The sequence below is a fragment of the Myodes glareolus genome, chromosome 8, assembly GCF_982192425.1.
Source record: "Myodes glareolus chromosome 8, mMyoGla1.1, whole genome shotgun sequence".
In the NCBI taxonomy this organism is placed as follows: domain Eukaryota; kingdom Metazoa; phylum Chordata; class Mammalia; order Rodentia; family Cricetidae; genus Myodes; species Myodes glareolus.
In genome coordinates, this window is record NC_142033.1 from 68740248 (window position 1) to 68762106 (window position 21859).

Genomic DNA, 21859 nt, shown 5'->3' on the forward strand with positions numbered 1-21859 from the left:
TGGTCACCCAAGACAGCTTTTGGGCGCCACTGTGTGGTCACTGTCTGGGCCAGTCATCTCTCCTTCCTTCCTTGCAGAACGGAACACCAAATGCTGGCACTGTGTATTCTTTGTGTGCTGGTGAATGGTGCTCTACTTTGTGCACCGCTGACTCCTTCAGCCATGCCAATGGCAGCTTTGCCACCTCCACCTTTAGGCTGTTGTGCTGAGGAGGCCACATTGTAAACCTATCACTCGTGTGCTCCAGGAAGAAAATAGGTTTGGACACCCTCTAGTCAGGTTTGTCGGAGGCCTTCCTGCCACATCTCTTTAGTCAAAGTCAGTAAGGTAAGTGGAGCAGATAAGTGGAGGCAGAAGACAGAGGCAGGAATGGAGCTAAAAATGTTCCAGTAGCAGTCAGGGAGCTGGGGACAGTGGCTGGCAGAGGACATCCAGGATGCTGCATCAAGCCCATCCTGTGCTAGACAGCTATGACCTCTCCGTCCTCCAAGGAAAAGTTGACCTAAATTAGCGACACCATAAATGTGAGAAAACCCAACCTTGAACTCACCATGGAGACTGTGAAGCCTTCCAGGGCACTGAGAGAGAGGGACATGTCAAGAGGGTAGCAGAGGGGACAAGGCCAACTCCACACAAAATAAATACCAAAATACAACTTGTCAAAAGAATGTTTTGTTTGGCACAGTAGTACACACCTTTAATCCCAGCCCTAGAGAGGCAGAGACAGTAGAGTCTGTGAATTTGAGGCCAGCCTGGTCTACATAAGTTTCAGGCCAGTCAGAGCTGCATAGAAAGACCCTGCTGGGGAGCGGAAAAGTTTTTGGAAAATGGAACTGCAATTTGTTGTCAGGGGTGTACTGCTCTTTGTCAGTCTTCTAGCCAAAGTGATGGGCTCATCTGAGACGTGAGAAATTCAGAGCGGACAGGGGAGCTTCCTGAAGTGAGCCAGAGATACACAGCCAGGCCAGTATGAGCCACAGACTCAGAGTTCTAAATACCTGCCTTTTTTTGGCTGCTCCCACCCAGAATACACTGCACAGAAGTAAGCTGCCCAGTGATGTTCGTACAATCTCTCGGACCCATGTATTAACCCACATGCCAAATGAGGATTCGGGGTGTTCTTAAAGATCTGGAGATGAAGAGGATGTGGTAGAATATCTTGGTGGAAACAAGAACAAGAGGCTGAGGGACAGAATGAGATGGTGATATAACAGCAGAAGCAGAGAGAATGTATGCTGCAGCCCTGCCCTTGAAGATGCAGGAGGGACCCCAAGCCAAGCCAGGCAGGCAGCCTCTCCATGGAGGAAAAGGCAGGAATATGTATTCTTCTCTGGAGTCCGAAAGAAATGCATCCTGCCAACACTTTGATGTTGAGACCCACTTCAGGCTCTGGATGCCAGAATTAGAAAAGATGTGGGTGCTGGGGGGTGGGATCTCATACCTGTAATCTCAGCACTCAGGAAGTAGAGGCAGGAGGACTTTGGGTATAAATGTAGAAGTGTTGGCTTTCGCCATTAGTCTCTTGGCTAGAAGAAATTAACATGGAAGTAAATGTTAATTTACTTCCCGTTGTTTGTACTGAGTTGATTGGATTCACAGGAAAATAGTTTATTTCCCACCAGAAAAGGAGAGTCCTGAACTCACTGCCTTTTTACATTAGACCAGGACTTCCAAAACTCAGTAACGATCACCAAACACTAAAAGGAAAAAAATACTTTAATCATGAAAAAAGCATATGTTTTAATGTACAAAATTAAACAAAGTATACATTTCACTAACATAGAAAAATACCTCTGCATAACAAGAGAACATCCTGTTCTAATTTACACAAGACGGGATTATCATTAGAAATCCTGATGGGGCAACTGAGCCTGAGTTACACAGGTCTGAGTGGTGATGGGAGGGGCTAACAAATACCCATCATTCTGTTCGCCACTCTGCACGCAGAGTGCTATGGGACAGCCACTGCCAATCCCTCGGGGCTCTGCCTGTCACTGGACCATGTCTCTGTGAACCACAGTGGTTCACCGGGAGAGGAACATGGCTGGTCTGCTAAAATTTTGACCTTGGTTTTGTTAACACGGTTGTGGAAGAGTCCTTTTAGAGTTCAGCAGTGGGCTGTAAGCTTCTTGTAAACCTGTGACCTGACTGGGATATACACAACCTCTCAAATGCTGTTGTGTTTTACATTTGTCCTGTGATTTCTGCTCCTTCCCAGTTCTCACCCCCAAAGGCTGAGAAGGCCAGGGACTCTCTTCAGCAACCCAGCCAGTGATTCCTATTCCCTTCCCTCGCTGGCCATGAAAAGCTTTAGCCCCCAGCTCAAGGGGGTAGCCTGTGCTCTGACTTGCTCAGAGTTGTCTGCATACAGATTGCTTTCAGGGGAGTGACAGAAGTCCCTGGTGTCTGTCAACATTCTTTGAGTGTTTTCAGACACACAGACTAATCCTCACACCCACCTCCCACTGTTGCCCCCAGAGAGGCCAGGAGAGTCAGTCTGAGCTTCCACGGCAGGTTGGTGGCCCTGCCAGAGTTCGAGCTCAGGGTGTGGATCTGGCTTCTCACTAACCCTCCCACCTCTACTGGCCTTGTACTTGGGCTAGTGAAGACTCTGAGAATTATCCTTGACCTAGCTTCCACTTCCCCCACCACTAGTCCAAGGTCATATTTACACACACTCACACTGCGTTATACTTCTTCAGTTGCAAAAGAAAATGACACCGAATTGAAATCAAGTTTTCAGCCATGTTTGACAATGAATCTCATCCATTCTTCGCTTCTCTTTTGCTCATCATTAAAGATCCCATCAGGTCATCCTTTGTCATGGAAACAACCACCCCCCAAAAAACATGCTTTTGAAGAAAGCCTTTCTCTTGTGGCTTGGTTCAGTCTTCTCACAAGGCCAAAGTCGGATTGTGGGGCAGCAAGGATTTATGAAATCAGAGCATGAGTGGAGATCGGATGAAATGAGGAAAACACTGCCCTTCAATCTCACGGTGCACTTACTTAGTCCAAAATGACTTTGGGTCCAAGGTATGAACCTTTTCTATAAGGCACCAGAGAATCTCAAAGTATTTATGCTCAAGCCGAGTAGGATACACTTAGCCAGGGGCACCAATGCAGGAATGAAATTCGCTGCCGTTTATTGAGCAACTGGTAGATTTGCCTCTCATAGTGTTTCTGGCCCAGAAGACTTCAAGATGCAAGGAAGATGCTAGAGGGACATTCCATTCCCTAGATTTTCAGGTAGTTCTGCAGTGATTGGCCACCAAGACCCCATCATCAAGACTTGTCACAAAGAACTGAAGGTCATCTCTCACTGTGTGCTCTGGCTCCACAAGACACACCGAGGCTCACAAGAGCCTCAACAGTCAAGTCACCAAGCTGACTTGTGGTCAGAAATATTTCAAAGATAGGAACTTGCTACCCGCACACTTCTTTCCTTGAGGACAGTAAAAATAAATACAAAATGAAGCACAGGAGAAGCCCACAGGGTTGTCTAGGGCAGGGAATAGGGGTGGGGGGGACGACATTGGTTCACTGTCTGAAAGTGGATCGTTATCTCCCCAAGATGCCTGTCTCAGAGCTTCCCCAAAGCATCTTTGCTCTGGTCCCATCCAGGACAACCTCTGCAGGTGAGCCGAGCACCCACTGTCTCAGCAAGGAGAACACACGGATCATCGGAAAGATGTCAAAACTGTCTAGTGCCCTGTTCTGACAAGCTGAAGCCTTAAAAAGTTTTACTTTCCAAGCCAGGGGTGGCACATGTCAGCATCCCAGTACTTGGGAGGCAGAAGCAGGGAATCAGAGGTACAAAACCAACCTGGGCTACACAAAGCCACGAGAGTGTCTCAATCCCACCCCGTCCCGAAAAAAAAAATGAAAGAAAGAGAAAGAGGAAGGAAGGATAGGACGAAGAAGGAAGGGAGGGAAGGAGGAAAGCCTCACCTTCTAGCCCCTCCACTTGGAAACAAGCACAAGCCATGAGTCTCTTTCAGGCAGCTGAGAGCTTATAGGAGGAACAGTCCCTGAAATTATTGACCTCGTTCAATCACCTGCAGAGCAAAAGGAGTGCAGGGCACTCTTGTGTGAGACCTGGGTCCCCATTCTCTGCAGTGATGATGAATCAGACTCACAGATGAATCTCATCACAGATGGTTCAGGAACATTTTTATCAGACAATTTCACAGAGCCCAGGCTAGCCCTGAACTCTGGATCCTCCTATTCCCACCTCCCGAGTGCTAGATGTGAGGATAACAGGCATGTAACAACACACCCTCCCCAATTCATGGTTTGTTGTGTTTTGTTCTTGAGTATCTGTAGATCTCAGGGAAGCTTCAAACTTGCCATGTAGCTGAAGGTAAGTTGAACTCCTGATCCTCCTGCTCCACCCCTGGAATGCTGGGAGTTCACCATCACATGCAGGGTATACGGTGGCTGGATGGGCCTCACACACGCCAGCCAAACTCTCTACCAGTCGAGCTGCATCTTCAACCTCATGTTCATGAGCTTCTGGTCAGTTCTGCTGGTCTGAACATTGGGGAAGTAGGGAGAGGTCGAGCCAAACCCCACTCACACAAGTCCAGCCATAAAGTAAGAGTTCCAAGCTATTCCAGGACTCCGGACTTCCCAAGGAGGAGCCCACACATGAATCCCACAGAAAAGGAGGACTGGAACTCAGTCTCGGTGTTAAATGATGCCATTCACATTGAAACCCACGACAAAACGAGCCACATCCTCAATCGGAAGCAGCTGCACTACGGCACTGCTGGTCAGTAGTCCACAAGAGATCAGAACCTGGTTCCGTCCCATCTGGGGTCCCTTAGCTAAGGATGTCCCACTTTAAGTTTTCTGGGCTTCACGAAGGAAACGGATTTCCCCAGATTCCACAGGGGATGCTCCCGGTTGACCATCTCAGTCCCTGCACTGCTGACCTGCTGGGGAAGGACAAGGACATGGCCACCCTGAGCTTACCACCCAGTTCAGCCTGCAGAGCAATCCATCTCGGCGGCTGCCACACCTCCAGCGTACCTATTTTAAGCATACTGCCTCGTAGTTCAGGGGAAAACGTTGCCATGCCAACTCTCTGGCTGTTGTTAGTCATGATCTATGAATGTGTAGTACAGCCATCTGACAGGCAATCCTTCTCAGTCCAGGGACATATTCCAAATCATCTCGAGGCAGACTGATTACGTCGGTCACAAGGCACACAGTAGGTACGCTACACACGCACACCAAAGTAACAGCCTGAACAAAGCACCTTTACTGTGCTCAGGTCTGCAAAGTGCTTCCCTACCCAGCCTGTTCACTGGTGCCCCCGGCAGATGCTGGTGTGGGTGACTGTGTTAGGACCCAGGCTGCCAGGTGAGGAAATGGGCTAGGGGGTGTCTTCAGTGTCAGAGCTTCAGACTGCTCCCTGCAGCCTTGTGGCTCTGGCTTTAAATCCTTTCCACCCCTCCTATGCCAGGTGGTCTCTGTATTCTAGCTAGCACATGAAAGTCAAACAGCACCAATCTGGTCTTTTCCCACAGAATGTAAGTTGACAAGAGCCTTTTCCATCTGTGCCCTATCTCATCCAAAGCCCAAAGAGGAAGAGACTGGGCTCTCCTGGGTCCATGTCTGATCTCAAAGGATCCCCCATGTGTGGTCCAGGGGTGTCTCGAGTTAGGGGATGTTTCATACGTCTCCATCCAGGCTTTGGAAAAGAGCAAGCAACAGCCTCGGTGTTGAGTGGGAGGAGAGACCAGTGGGACCCCAGGACAAACAGACCACCTAGAACTTGGCCCAGGAAGACAAAAAGCACCCCATCCAGCCATGGATGCCCCTTGAAGGCAAAGTCAGGGAGAAGGACTATTCAAATGGAGCATGGAGCAGAGCCACCAACGCTGGCCACAGTGGACACCTGCTGAAGGGGCTAGCCTGACTCTTAGTCAATGCCATTGGTTGAATCAATAAATAAGATCTGGAAAGCATTATGTCATGACATCAAGTGCCTGTGAGTTCTGGAGTGAGCCAACAGGAACTAAAAAGCCACCTGTGCCCCTTCCTTGTGGAAGAAGTATTTGGAGAATTGTATTATAAAGAGAGGATCTCACAGTATAGCCCTGCATGGCCTGGGACTCACTTCAAGCTCACAGAGATCCACCTGCCTCTGTCTCCCAAATGCCAGGATAAAGATGAGTGCCACCACGCCTAGCACAAGCTTTGCTGATCTTGAACTTCTAAGTCTATCCTCCTGGTACTGAGAAGACTATGCAGATGGCCCGGAGGATGCCCACTACAGGCTGATTCAAATCAAGCAGGCAAATCCAAAGCCAGGTGCTCCCTAGACATCTTGACTTTTTCTGGGAAAGGGAAAGTGTTTGGGAGACCTCAGAAGTGACCCCACTGACTAGAAAGAAACAATTATGGAATACCTGGTATATGCCAAGTTAATTTCCCACAGGCCTCGTGAGTCCTGGGAATGGTCCTAGGTTGTGCAAGCCTCCTTTCCACTTTACAGCACAAGGAAGGAGTCCCTCTCCATGCACACTCAGTCTCCAGGATTGGCCTGAGTTGTTATCATCACCTTCCAAACACACTTTGCCCTCTGTTTTAGCTCCTCCAGGCTGCCAGAGAAAGGGCTTTTCCTCCAGTGTTCCTCCACGAGACAGAATTGAGACTCAAATAGCTCAGGGCTTTGCCCTGAGGTGGATGGGCAGTACAGGGCCCAGTTTATCCCAGGGAGAATGGTGGTATCACTCCCTGTCATACGTAGGCTGAGGCTCTGACCCTTCCTGATATCTGTACTGCCACTGCTACGTGCAGTGCTGAGAGACTGTCACTGAATAACGGTAAGGTGGCAGCCAGCTGGCCTTTGGAGTGGGTTGAGGAGAATAGTCTATTCCCAAGGCATCAGGACAGGTGTTTGACATTGGAAGACAGCAGAGCAGCCTCACACCGCTCCCATGGTGGCCCAAAAGACAAGGGGTTGGGGGAGCAAAGTGACAAGATCCCACAGCTTTCTGGAGAACCCAGATGTTCTCCAGAAACTTCCTAGGGAATGTCTGGGCTTTAAATGTTAAGTTAGTCCGCATGCGCGCGCGCACACACACACACACGGAATAAAGCATATCAGCATATCTGAGTGCTCACCTTCCTAGCAACACCAGTCCTGTGTTCGAAAGATCCCAATGTCACTGCTGGGTGAGAGGACAAACAATGTGGCCAGTACACGCAGTATTGGCTTTATCAAAGGGCATTCTGATGCATAATTAGCATAGGCAGGCTCTGGAGACATCATACAGAGCCCAAGAAGCTAGTCACAGGATACATGTTATTTGCTGTTCCTAGGGCAATCAGACAAGAGAGACATAGAGTCTCTCAGGGCTGTCAGGGTCTGGACCAAGAGGAAGAGGAGCTAGTGTGTAATGGACATAGGGTTTTAGTTGAGAAGACAAAAGAGCCCTGGAGATGGTAGAGGCTATGACTGCACAGCACTGAGTGTGTGGATGTGCTCAGTGCAGTGAGCTGGAGGGTTGAGATGGTCATGACACTGAGTTCATACTCTGTACCTTCAGCCTAATAAGAACCACAACTCACAGACAGGGTTTTGGCAAGACCCTCCAAGGGTAGCCTGTATGCTATCTACTGTGGGCTAGATTCTGTGTTTGAGCACATAGGTTATCTATCACTCCTATATCCTGTGGTCCTGTATCTTCTGGGAGTACTTAGATCTCAAAGGTCCTGTTAGATACCCATCTACCAGAACCAGCCAGCCCCATCACCCTTAAAGGGAAATACCCTACCCCTTCAAGGAAACTAAACCCCTGGAGAAGAACACAGAAATGGGACAAGGCATTGGTATGTGTTGCTTGCTTGGCATGCTGTGACTACCTAGGGGAGAAGTAGAGGACACAGTTGTTAGAAGTGGCCTGTGTTTGGATAAGCAGTTCTCTTTCCTCCTCCTGGAAGAAGAGAGGCTACCTGGAGACTTTCCCATGAGTCAGAACCTGCTCCTTAGGAGAAACCAGCAAAAGGAGCTCATAACCAGGAGGGACTGAGCCATGGTGTCAGACAGGGAGATGTTGCAGTTGCCAGTGAACTGGAAAGCATGTGGGTGTATCCGCTACACAAATGAGGAGCTGAAGCCCTTAAGGGCCAAGGGATTGCCTAAGGGTCACCAGCAAGGTAGGGGCAGAGGCAGCTATCTAGATCCCCTGCAGAATTCTCTTTCTACCCCTATTTGACACGGAGTCTGTTGCTTTGAGAACCTGATGACAGCTGGGGGGGGGGAGCTCTCCCTCGACAATTCTCAGTACAGGTGAGACCTCCATTCAGCCTGGGACTCTGTAGAGCCTCCATGATGTCCAGATCATCACCAAGGCTGCTTTATAATCATCCTTGGCAGGCCTCATGACCTGCTGCAGGTAGAAGAGACATCAGTGATACGGTGTGTGCTTCAAGACAGCAAGTCCTGAATGGCAGTAGGGAGGTGAGCAAAAGATAGTTCACAAACACCAAGAAGCTCCAACACAAGAGTCACCATCCTGGAGTGTCAGGATGACTTGCCAATCATCACACATGGGAGAAAGACTCCCCAAACAGGTTAAGAAGGAAACATTCAAAAAGTTAAGCCATTTGTGCAAGTAACACAGCCAGCCGGGAAACTCCAAATCCCAGAATCCTGCCATTGCTCCACGCCAATGCCGGGGACTTCTGAGGCTCTCACCGGCCTCGTGCAGAGAGACACACCCCCTCATGATGACTGGGACAGGGGCTGGTGACGCGGCTTGTAACTCAGCTCTTGCAAGGACTGTAAATCACAGAGCCACCTCTGCTCCATTGGTCAGCCGGGACAGCCATTCATCTTTGCCAGCATGATGTGCCTGATGGTGCTGTCTTCTTTCCTGCAACAGGGAGAGCAGGGAGATGAGTCTCTGGAGAGAGCAGGCCACCCATGTGGCCACCACTGAGAGCTGTCCAGATGGGCCAGCCTTCAGATTGCTGGGGTCGTGCCTCGAATCTCCACATGCATAGGGCCTGCAGGACAACTCTCCAGCTGCTCATACTTGGAAAAGAAGCTACTTGGTGTTTTCAGAGAGCAGGCTTGTTACTGGGGTGTCTGTGATCCAAGTGTGCTCTATGAAAGTGTTACATGGACAAGTCTGGTACACACAGGCTTTCTAGTATCCATGAGGCCTTCATGGAGGCCAATGGCCCAAAGAAGGCTTGAGAACTGACCAAAGGAAGAGAGCAACAGGGTTTCAGGGGTGTATTTACTGTTCTGTTGGCAGAGTTACCAGATCCTTGCCTCTGCCAGGCCTGGTGCCAGGTTCAGAGGATACAGACAACCCTGTGGCGGTTCCACTGAGCTGGAGGAAACAGTGAGCGGTGGGGACATCACAGCTGTACTAAATCAGGACAGTTACTGCAGGTGCCAGGAAGGAACCATGGAGGTAGCAGAACAGGAACATGAATGAGAGGAGACTGCCAGGCAGCCTGGGCAAGGGTTCTGTGGAGAGAAGCCTATATGGTGAGAGCTGAAAAGAGAGGGGCTGTGTGGCTGGAGGAGGGAGGGGTGCTGGGAAGCTCCAGCACAGGCCTGGGCACGATGAGAGTTCAGAGAGGAAGGAGAAATAAGAAAGAAAACTTTGGGGATTGGTGAATGCCTAGAGATCGTGATATCTGGGCAGGATATCAGAGACCCATAGGAGTTTTCTAGGCAGAGAACACACAGAGGCTGGAGGCAGTGCAAACTGGGTGGGGTGTGGGAAATGCAGGCTGGAGAGGAGCCCGTCGGGAAGCTGCCAGATTCATTCAAATATCTGGGCAGTGTGACAGCCCAGAGGGAGACCCCTGAAGAGTGATACCCTACCAGAGCGAAACATCCCTGTGCAGTTCCGCGGCCACCCCACAGCTGACGTCACCAAGGCCAGCTTTCCTGTGATGCCGAGGGTCTGTGGAGTTGGACAGCAGCAGCACCGTCTGAGCTGCATCCCTCACAAGACTGTCATCCCCAGCATCACCCTCAGTGCCCAGTCCTGTAGCACAGATCTCATTGTTCTCTCTCTCTCTCTCTCTCTCTCTCTCTCTCTCTCTGTGTGTGTGTGTGTGTGTGTGTGTGTGTGTGTGTGTGTGTGTGTAGGTGGCTGCAGACTGCTTTGCTTTTCAAAATGTATTTATAGCTTTCTTCCTGCATGCTATATCACATGTTGGGGGTGGGGAATGAGACAAAAATAAACTCAGTGCGAATCCTTGACCTCGTAGGATCTCTGGGGCCAGAATTCCCTCTCCATCAGAGTCTCTGTGGAGCTTCACAAGTGCTCAGGTCCTAGGAATGTCCGTAGCTCTTCAGACCCTGTGCACAGGGTAGATTCCAGAGGTCTGTATATCCAGAGGGTATACAGAGAACTCCTTTCTGTTCCGAGCATTCTGTACCTCGTAGCCTCAGCACCTGGTACTTGGGTATCACTGCATTGAGATGGATTCTATTCTGAGCACAGAGCACAGTCCCTAGATAGGGCTGAGTAACAGCATCACCCCTAGTTTACACTGACAGCTCAAGACAGCATCACCCCTAGTTTACATTACACACAGGGTTCATGCTTAAATTCTTGCACTGATCTTGTATTCACCAAGAAATATACAAGGATTAATACACAGAATTAATAAAGGCCATAGGGCCACCTCCAAAGTCCATATGGGATGTTCACAGGTTCAGTTTAAGGATAAAAGTTGGATTCCAGAAAGGATGTTAAAATGAGATGTTCACAGCAATCTCTCTCTCTCTCTCTCTCTCTCTCTCTCTCTCTCTCTCTCTCTCTCTCTCTCTGTGTGTGTGTGTGTGTGTGTGTGTGTGTGTGTGAAAGCTTGCCCACGCATGTACACACCCCTGTAAAGAAAAACGTTGGAATAGCTATTATAAGACCTCTCTCAGCAGGTTAAACGGCAGATAAACAAAGATAAAGAGAGATGTGGTGGACAGAAAGACAGATGTGAGGAAACCATCCGGAATTCAGTAACAAGGTAAAAAGCTGTGGGGAAAGAAAGTCTGCGTGGTCAGTAGAGATCGGAGGCTGTGACATCTGGGTTGAAACCCCAGTGACCAAAGAGACCAGGCCATGGAGAAAAATAAGGCAAAGGGTCCCAGGCATCAGAGTGCAAAGGCCCTCAGGTGGAGTAGAATCATCCAGGTGCCTGAAGGACAGAGAGAAGGATCCTTGGGCCTACTGTGTGTCAAGGGACTGTAGGAAGAGGGAAGAAGATGAGACATGGACCAGCAGGATTGGCTCCAGCTGAGGGCCCAGGACTGCGGAACAGTGAGAGCGCTTGCCTACCCGCTGACCTGTTCCTCACTCGCTTTCTCATTCTTTTACCTATACACGCACTCATTCATTCCCTTCCTCCCTCCCCTCTCATTCATTTGTTCCTTAATTACCTACTCCGTGCCTATGTGTCAATGTCAGGATATGTTTGTTCTTGAGGGCCGCTGGCCAAGTGAACCGCAATGGCTAAAGAATGAAGGCTTAGGAAAGATACTGGGGTGGTGGGGAGTGGGAGAAGGGAGGACCAGGAAGAGCCTCCTGAGATGGCAGGTGGAAGCCTGTAAAAAGGTGGCTGCGAATGTCAAGAGGACTCCTGAACATGAGACCAGGCTTCAGCCTCCTGGCATCATCAAAAGAAGGAGGACCTGTGTGAGCAGACCATGGTGGAGGCTCGGGCAGGAAGGCAACCACATGATAGGGAGGGAGAAGCCCTGGGGTACCAGGAAATTAGGCCAAAAATGGGGACAGTAGTCTATGCCCTACTTAGTACCAGACCCTTATGAAGACAGCTCCTTAGCAAGAGAGTGCAGCCCGACAGGAGGCTGGCATAGATGTGCCTGCCCTTGGCACCATTTGCTTCACTGGATCACAAGGTCACAAATCTCAGTGGGGACATAGATGGAAGCCTCTCTCAAATCAAAACCCATCAGACCGTGAAAAGCAGACTGGAGCTCACACCAGCACTTCTGAGGGTGAGGCAGGAGGATTGCCATAAGTTCAAGGGTAGCTTGAGCTACATGGTGAGTTCTAGGCCATTCTGAGCTTAATTATGAGACCTTCTCTCAGAAACAATGAAAGGAAGGGAAAAGGAAAGAAAGGAAGGTGGAGAGAGAGGAAGATAAGGAAAGGAAGGAAGGAGGGAGGGTGACAGGAAAAAAAGGAGGAAGAAGGAAAGAAGAGAAAAAAATGAAGGAAGGCAGGAGCCCAAATACAAGTTTGGAAGCTCTACCCCACCTTTCTCTTCCACACTGCCAACCCCAGCCCAACCACCATCACTTCCTGCCTGGGGAAGCTTCCTGCCAGTCTCTTGTTCCCAGGCTGGTCCCTCCCTACTCCACACAGCAGCCAGAATTCCTAGAAAGAGGATGATGTCATCACCTTGCCTCAAACTACCTTGTCTCTCACTGCTCTGAGGAAGCAGCCACACTCCTCAAAAAGGCACACAGACTATTCCATGATATCTAGCTCCGCCTGCCTCTCCTGCATGTCCTAAAAACTTGAGCCCTTCTTGACTGAACTTACTGCTGTGGCTGGGGCCACCGTGGGTGTCCAGAAGGTGGGCTGGAATTTCAGTTACACTCTCTTCTGTGTCTGCATAAGATATTCATTTCCACCAGTCCTTCCAGTGCTCCCCAGAATGCCTGCTCCAGCTTAGTCCCTGAATCCTTGGCTCAGTTTAGCGTCTGGACACAGCTCGGTGTTAGGGATTGGTGCTTGCAATTCTTAGGACAGAGGGGCACCAGTCCCTATAGTAACAGTGATGGAGACATGGAAGCAGGGAGCCTGGAGTTCAAGGAGGATCCTATGGGAGCACCGAAGAGAGCCTTACCCTAGGAACCCACCATGTAGGAGTCAGCCCACTGTCCCAGGACATAGGATTAGCAGGTCAAAGCATGCCATCCCAGAAGCTTGGACTGTGGGCACCTCCCTGGACCGGCATCCCCTTGGACAGCTGCCACACTCAGAATCTTACTGGTATCTAAGATGCATGTATATCTTTATCCACACTTCTGACTATACAGCCAGGTCCCACATCCAGGAAGTGGTGACACTAGCAGCTGGAAGTCTGGAAGACTCAGGACTGGTGCCCTTAAGCAAGGCACAGAGACACACACAAAACATTTCAAGCCCTGGAGAAACCACTCATGGGGAAGTATGAACAGTGAGGGACCTAAACAAGTTAAACCCCAGTCAACTTAACGAGTCTCCCCTCTGAGGCAGCAGGTTTCAAGACAATCCTTGAGTCAACATTTTTTTCCTGCCATATAATGGAAATCAAACATAAGATCCATGATTCCCATCCAACTTCAAATACAAGGCTTCAAAATTTAAGTCCCTACCCCATCTACTCCACTGGGTCGCTGATTTCTCTATTCAGATGTCAGAAAGTTCCTGGTCTGCACTCAACTATAAGCAGGGCAGGTATGAATCTCAGCATTGAATGAACAGACCAGTTCTTGAAATGGGACCACCCAGAATCCTCTGTACATAGGTAGTTCAGGAAACAGGCCCCCCAAAAGCAAGGGGCCCCAGAGTGGTAACCAAACTAAAAATCACTTTCTGATTCTTCAGCCAACACTGTCTCTACCTCACTTCCGGCTCACATTTATCCGGACATCCTATGACCCGCAAGCACCCAGACAAAAGCCATGTCATTCTGTGCCACCTCTCTGACCTAACATCCTTTTAATTATCAGGGAAAACCTTTTTGGATACCTAACCCAAGGCTGTGAACAGATGGCACCAGAGACCTACAGTAGAGATTGCCCTGCCTGGCTGGAACCAGTGTACCCATCTTCCCTCCAATGCATCTGATGCTTTGGTTTGCGGATTTCTTTCTGCGACTACAAAAGCTCACAAAACTGCTTCCATGGAGAAAAGTGTTATCTGGGGCAACCTGAATTTGGCTCAGAATAAATGACCTATTATTTCCCCCTTTAGAGTGAGACCTGGGCTGTATTCATATTTCTATGCACCCAACCACGGGCAGGAAGTTCTTTGGGGGTTCAAGAGGAATCAAAACGAAGTTCATTCCTGTAGCTGCTCTTGAATGGTCTGTTGATGCCTGGCCCCACCCACCACACATGAAAGCGGCGTCATCTCTGCTTTTCTCCAACAGGCAGCCCTGAAGAACTGTGGGTCCCTTCCCCTTCTATCTGCTGAATGTGGGGAATTTGCTGGCCTTTCTCAAAGCTGTGCTGAAAATATGATGATGACAAATGCAAGAGACTAGTGAAAACCAAGCAGTTTTTGATATACACTTCTGTAGAAAGGGACACCAGGATAGAAAAAGGGCAAGAATGACCTTCATGCTGATTTGGTGTCAAACAGTGTTTTGTCTTTGTTTTTAGGCCCCGTCTCAAGAAATTCCTGCCTCTTTCTCCATTGGGAGATCTTGCCCTATCCCTCGATTCTCCATCTTATTGGCTCAGGACACAGCCTTATCTTATGAATAACATGGAACTCAAGACTTCTCTGACCCTGGGCTCAGTCAGTTGTCCCTTTCCATCCTCAGAGTCCCGAGACAATCATCCTCCAGCCAGTGGGGAGGGACGCAGCACCTGCTGCTTGTCTGTGGCTCTGATGAGCTCTAAGTGCACCCCATGTTGAAAATGCACTATGAAGCCTCCGGCTGGAATAGTGAAGCATGGTTGCTCAAACCCTCTATCCTCTACAGACACCATGATGAGGCCAGTTAATGGTGCTCTGGGTTTCTTCCAAATAAGAAGAGAGCATCAAATAAGGTGCCTTCGCCTGCTCAGGTGATCCATTTCACCTGCTACATGGTCAGCAGATCATGGGCCACTTGCTGCTCTTGGACCCTGGCAGGGCACAGAATAGAAAGACCCACAATAGGAGCTGGCACAGGTCTAGCAATTGACTCTCAGATGAGGTCTGCCCTAAAACTGAAATTACTTCTGATGTTGAGCCAACCACATGATTGATGACTGAAGGGTTGATAAGACGCACAGACACACAGACACACACACACACACGCACACACACACATACACGAGGGGGTAGCTGAGCAACCCTCTGTGTTTGCATGTGTGTGCATGTGTGCATGCATTAGGGGAGACTGTACCTGGAAGGGAATGAACGAGTACACTAATGAACAAGAGAGGAGCACCAATTTTTCAAAAGCTGATAGAGAAGAACTGTCTCGATCAAAAATTTTTATAACCACACCAGATGTGCCTCTGTGAAGAACAGCACAAAAGGTATTTTATTATAACTTTTCCAAATTTTCGAAACAGAACAAAACAAAAAAACAAAACAAAAATACATGTGCCCTTATATCAGAGGCATGACGGTAAAGCGCCTGTGAGTTTTAATCAGCCAGGCGAACATCACAGACACAGAGACAGCAGCCCGAGATGGCAGGCTATTACTCATGGCTCCCCAGAGGAGGAGGGGGCACATGGGGAGCACTAGGGTCAGTCAGGAGGCAGGCACAGCAGCAGAAAGCCTTTATTAGGGTTTCCAATCTTCCAATTAAGACGAGCAGCTTGAGGTAGACTTAGACTGACTGGTTTGAATGGTGTGGGGGGGGGGTCTCCAGGCTACAAGGATGGGGGTTCCCTAGGAAGTAGGGTGGAGATTCACTTTGATTTGAATCAGAAAGGTGTGCTCACAGGGAGTCTTCTGCCATTCCCCCTCACCCACCCAAGGCCACCTCTTCCACAAGTTGCTGACATTACAAACAACTGAAGATAAGCAGCTCCAGGTTTATTACCCCTAGGACTTTAGGCAGGCTCCCTCAGTTTCCCCATCTGCACATTGAGGGTAACAATCCCTACCCACAAGGCTGTTGGAAGAAGCTGACTCTCGAGGCTTCTGTAAGCGACTGGACTGGAATCAGTGCAAACCTGCAGTGACTTTTCTTGGGGTCACGGGTGGGGGGGGAGGGCTGACACACTGGTGTGCAGTGGAAAAGAGCTCACACTGTAGACTAGGTGAGCTGCTCCCCAGCTTCTGGGAGCTTTCTGAACAGTGAGACACTGAAAAGATAAAGACAGAGTGTTCTTTCCTCAACGTGCCCTAATCTGTGCATCAATAGTAAGATTCATGGGGCTGCTTTTCCTCTCCTGGTCTCCAAGCTCCGCTTTAATTCACGGGTCTGTCCTGGAGGCGGGGCTCTGAATCTCATTACATACACTGGGGCTGGAGCTGGGGCAGATCGATTCCCTCTAGAAACGAGGCAATAAATCGCCCATAGACATTATGAGCAAACCTCAGCTGCCAAGAGGGAACACACAAAGCAGGCTTTCTCCAGCCCTGAGTTTGGAGGTTCACTCCTGTCCCAGGTTGACATTTTGAACCAGCCGTAGGCATGAGGCATGGCTGGGTCTTAGAACTACCTCCCAGAAATAGGCTCCTTTCTACAAAGGCAGATCCAATAATAACAACCAGCACGGCATTATTATAGGATGGAAGAGCGGCCCAATGTTGGGTCACAGGGGTCAAAGCAGCTTTTTGTTATGCACCCATGAAAGGTGACACCTCTGAAGACCACACTGACCACAGGGAGAATGGCGGTGAGATCCAGCTCCAACAAGGCAGCTCATAAAACTCGGTATTGATCATGGCCATAAATATTACAAGGAAAAGTACACAGGGGGATAAAAACGACACAGGCCAGAAAGCTAACAGCAATTTTGTTTTTATGAATTTCAGTTTTCTTCTTACCCACTTTTCTCTCTCTTTTTTTTCCTGGACAAAGTAAACATCACTTAAATTTATTTATTTATTTATTTTTTTGGAAGCTTTCGATAGCTACAAACGTTGACCGTTAACTGTAGCTTCTTCTGTTCCAATGACAGCACACCTCCTTAAAGCAACACGAGCAATGGCACTTATCCCTTTCACTTGTTCAACAGCCTGGCATCCTACTCTACAGCCCTAAAGGAATCCATCTTGATCTACTTTAGGTGTGGGAAAGTGGAGCTTGTTTTATGCACCTGAGTGAGTGACCCCCCCCCCCCCCAGAATCTGCCTGTTTGCCAATAAAAACCTCACCCAAGACACTGAAAGTCAGAAACTTGCGCCACTTCACCGTTCTCAGCCCTTCGAGGACACATCCCAGAGTTCTCCTGAGAGAGTGTCTGTCACCTACCCCGTCACTTTGTGTTCTATACTTGGCTACAGCATCAACAAGCCTAAGCACATGAGCGCCTCTCACTGGCTTCCAGTCTGGCTACCCTGACCTATTGACTGGAGGTTCCAGAAGGTGCGGTCAGTCAATGGCAGTCCTTCCTAGCGCTAAGCTGGGGCTGTCAAGTTCTTTCTTCACTCTGCCCCAGCCCCACACCTCGAGGTCTAGTCTCATCCAGTTTCTGCCACTCCGAGGCCCTTGCTCTTTTATAGTGCTGAGGGTTCTTACACCACCAGGAAAAGACACAGTCGGTGCGCTAACTCACAGCCATTTCCAGCCTCCTTTCCCACTTGCGTCTTATCTGAGATGCTGGAAAGGAAAATACTCGTGTTGGGAGGAGTGGCCTCAGAGCAGTTTCTGGCCATTCTAGCCAATGAGAAACAATGCAACATTAGGAACTGGGAAAGGCATGCATTTCCCTTTCCTATTCAGACACGTGAAGTGTGAAGCTGCAAGTAGCCACCTCGTGACAGTCTGACAATGCTCTTGGAGATGTGAGCACACTGAAGACAGAGAGCCTAAGAAACAGAGGAGGGCAGCTAGATGGTCGTGAGCGTCAGGGAGGAGCCGGGAAATCCCTGAGAACAGGCCTGAGTACCCATTCATCCTCTTTCCCCTTCTTCTCGAGTGCTCCTCCTAGGCCACACCTACTCATCTTCTGGGAATGCTCCAGACCTGGAGCCATATATTTTCCTGAGATAAACCAGTTATATTTATGTCCATACAATGTGGCTGCCTGTGAGTGGGTTCACACTGAAGTTGCCTAGGAACAAACTGGCTTTTCCAGAAAGGCTGCGAAGTAACCTCAGGGGAGGATGGACTACCTTGAGTAAAGTTAGGCTTTCAGACTGTGACAGGGTCCTGTCCCACAGGGGACCATTACTGCACCCTCTTTCTCTGTCTCATGGCTTTTTCTCTCAGACACAACACACTCTGCCCAGCTCCAATTAGTTTGGAGTTCTAGGTAGTTGAGCCGGGCAGATCCTGCAAGAGTTCTGATTGGCTTGGTATCAGTCAGTCTCCTGACTGTCGACCAATTGTCTTTGAGAGGGGTGGAGCGATGCTGCTTGACCCAGCCTTGCATCTAAGCTCCACCCACTGAGGAGAACAAAGCAGAGGTAAGAGAAAAAGCTGGACCAATCTCTGGCCTCCTCCCTCAGTCCATGTGATGGACAGGCTTCTGTGAGACACCAAGGGGAGCAAGGGCATCTTCTGGGCAAAGGCAACTCCTTCTTCCACGATATTCACAGCTTAGGTTCCTACAGGCACAGAGGCCTAAGTCAGAATGTGCATGCAGGTAGATGCAAGAGGAGGAGCCAAGTGTGAGGCAGAAGGCAGAGAAGCCAGTGTCCTGGTAAGGATGGAAGTCACTCCTGTTACAAGAAATCATGATGCTAAGGACCATCTGGCAAGACCAGAGAAAACCATTGAGATGTTCTGCCTCCTGGACAGGCAGGTGCCTGAGGCCCTAGGAGAGCTGCGCTGGTCAGTGGAAGGCTGACTAGAGTGTGCAGCATGGCCCCAAGGCCTCTGTCCCACTGGCCGGAGGATACAAGACCAGGACTGGAATTAGCCCAACAAGGAAAAGTTCAGTCTAAGAAGGGCACTTCCAGGATACATACACCCACAAGGCTCTGCTGCTGGTGGCCACACATGATTCCATAAAGTTCTCTAATTCTGTGTTGCCTGCTACCTTCAGCCCTCAGTTCTAGAAGAAGAAACCAAGCTTGGGGACACTAAGTAACTTCCTCGGAGTCGTCCAGCCGGGGGAGGGCAGATCAGCACTGGAATCCAGATCTCCCTTTTCTCTGTAAGGCAGGTGCCCCCACGAGCTCCTCTTCACCCCAGGCATCTTAAGGGAAGGAGAACTGGGCTGAGATTTCCTGCATGTTGCTGATAAGCAGCCTCCTCACACAGCCTAGCTCAGCCAGCCCGGGGTTGCAAACACTAGAATCTCCCATTTAAACCCAGATATATTTGTTAACCTGAACTGTACCATGCAGAAAAGCCTAAATGAGAAAAAAAGGAAGGAAGGAAGGAAGGAAGGAAGGGAGGGAGGGAGGGAGGGAGGGAGGGAGGGAGGGAGGGAGGGAGGAAGGAAGGAAGGAAGAAAAATACCACCAACAACAAAAATTGTTAGTGATCCACCCAGAAAGAACAACAGCTTTGAGCTGGTAAAGCCAGAACACTGGCAGCCTCAACCCAGTCTCCCCCGAGAGCTACAACATTTCATTCTCGAGTCTGGAAAGCGTACACCCAGCCCCAGCGAAGTATTTAATTATTGAGCATCCCAGCAATTCAACTGCGCTCACCACAAGCTCTGCTTTGCACAGATCACTGGGAGTCACTGGGCCTCCACAACTCCCATAAATCATTGCAGTCTGGCAGAAGCCCAGGCACAGGGCAGCAGCAGCAAAATCATACAGAGTGCAAAGAGAGGCCGCAGGCCATTCGTCGGAGAGCTGGGGCTAGAGGGACACAAATGGTGACTAAGAAGAAATGATTTGTGGCCCTGAGGGAGATGCTTGCAAGGAAAGGGCAGCATGTGAGAGAGAAACCACATGGTTAGCCGTGTTGTCGGGGAAAGACCGCACAGGAGACCCCAGAGTTCAGCCACATGTGAAAGAGGAGATAGCCTCTCACCCGTCACCACGCCCAATGATTACACAGTCCAGGAAAGCACGGCTCGTTGAGGGACCAGCAGGCGCTGGACTCCGACTTCAGGAAGGTTGGGTGGGGCACTGAGCAGTTGGTTCAATGTCACATGGATAGATTGGGGTAGTTCTGCTCCCGAGCCACGTTCCTGACCAACCCATAGAACACAGGACCACACTCGGTGTTGGGGCAGGTGCCAAAGAGGCACGGAGCTCAGGCTGTGCTGGCTCCAAGGCTGACTTGCGATGTTTGCCTTAGGGTGTTTGCGGAGGGAACAAGAGGGATAGGAAGGCAGAACACACCCCAGCTGGCTGGTGAAAATGGACACTTATTGCCTGCGCATCTGGAGGATACCCTAAGGGAACTGCTAGATGTCTGTGGCTTCAACGTATCCTCCTTTACAGCATCCTCTGTAGTCACCATGTTGGGGTCCCTATGCCTGGCAGCACGCCGACACCTCCCACTTGAGGGTTTCTGAAAGTATCAATCGTGTCTTTGCAGGTCAGGCGGGCAGAGTGTCCTGAGGGACTCAGATATGCTATCCGATGAAGTTCCCACCTTCCTCCTGTGCAACCTGGCCTGAGAATCGCCGGGCCAGACCACACCCCTGTCTGTGTAGGGTAACAGACCTCCAGGCTCAAGACTTAAGGCTTGGGGCTTCTCCAACAGCACCTCCCACAGATTCTCACTGGGACAGGCACGTCCTCCGTTTCCCAGGAAAAGCCATCCCAGTAGGATCTGGGAGGAAAGGAAAAGGGACACCAGAGCTGAGGGGGCCTGGGGAGGGGGCGCTCAGCTCTCATCTCATCTGAAAGACATTATCTCTCTGGCCCTATTGAAAGGTCTCCCAATGAAAACCGAGCATCTGGAAACAGTGGCAACCGAGTCTCCTCCCCAGATGACTGACTTTTGGCCAGAGGGGTGATGGGAGTTCAGAGGACAGGCAAACACGGAAGATGGCAGGGCAGCTAGCCCACCTCAGATCTTGGCATGGCTGCAAGAGACAGATCGTTGGGGACAAGGCTCTCAGAGCCCAGAGTGTCAGCAGGAGCCAAAGAGGGTGCCCAGACTATTAGGGACCAACACCAATACGGGCAACAAGGACCCTCTCATTATCTCTGTCCCAAGAGTTGATGCTCAGAAAAATTGCCAGGAAGGAATCAGTGACCAACTCTATGGTCCCTTTGCAATGTAGAGATGCTCCGTGGGTTAGTAATACACCCATCCCTCCCTGCTGGGAAGTCAGCTGTCATTGTTAGCTCAGCACCTCTCACTCGGCAGGCAATGCCATTGAGGATAAGCAGGGGGACAAGAAAGTGCCCAGAGTGACCACTTATCACATATTCCAGGGTTGGGTGAGGCTTCAGAACAAGGACCCTGGAGTCATTCACAGGCTCTCTTCACACATGCAACTTTCTCATTCAGGCTTCTAAAAGACCCTCAGAAGGAGGCAGGCAGTTCTGTAGCTCACTTCTGCCTCTCTCCAGGCTGTTCTAAATTTTAATTAGCAATAATTATCATAAACATTTCAGAGTACTTGAGCATCTACAAACCACTTTGCACGCATTATCTCCCTGGGAACTCACGGAGTTCTGTACGTGGGGACCTGTGAATGAGCTGCTTTCTGGATGGTAGCCAGAGCATTGCCTGTTGCAGGGACGACTGGGCCAGGTATTCTCTGTGGCCTCTAAGTACTGGAACCTTTACATGGGCTGCTAGTTTTTATTTTACACAACCCAGCAGCAATGCAGGGAAATTCAAGAACCACTGACGGTGGATGGGAATTTGATGTTCACGAACGGTGTGCATCTCGCTCAAGGGCCACAGCGAAGGAGAGGGGAGCCGGGACTCAACCCTGGGTCTGTCTGACTCCAAGAGGTCAGAAGGACAGTGACAATAATGACGATACAGGACACTAACTGATGTCACCGGAGCCAGGCACAGAGCCTGGCACTTGGCATTGTCTATCGTCTTATTCACTGCTCACAAGGAAAGGAGACAGTGCCTGCAGGAGTGGATAGAG

At 49.9% G+C, this 21859-nt stretch overlaps 1 protein-coding gene across 1 annotated transcript in view; it reads right to left on the reverse strand.

The window, feature by feature from the left end:
- Positions 1 to 1698: 1698 nt before the first annotated feature.
- Positions 1699 to 21859, reverse strand: part of C8H4orf50 (chromosome 8 C4orf50 homolog) — an 88338-nt gene continuing 68177 nt past the window's right edge. Inside the window, exon 13 of the mRNA XM_087909085.1 lies at positions 1699 to 8888. Coding sequence (XP_087765211.1) covers positions 8802 to 8888 — 87 coding nt within the window. The 3' untranslated portion in view covers positions 1699 to 8801. The remainder of the gene's footprint in view (positions 8889 to 21859) is intronic.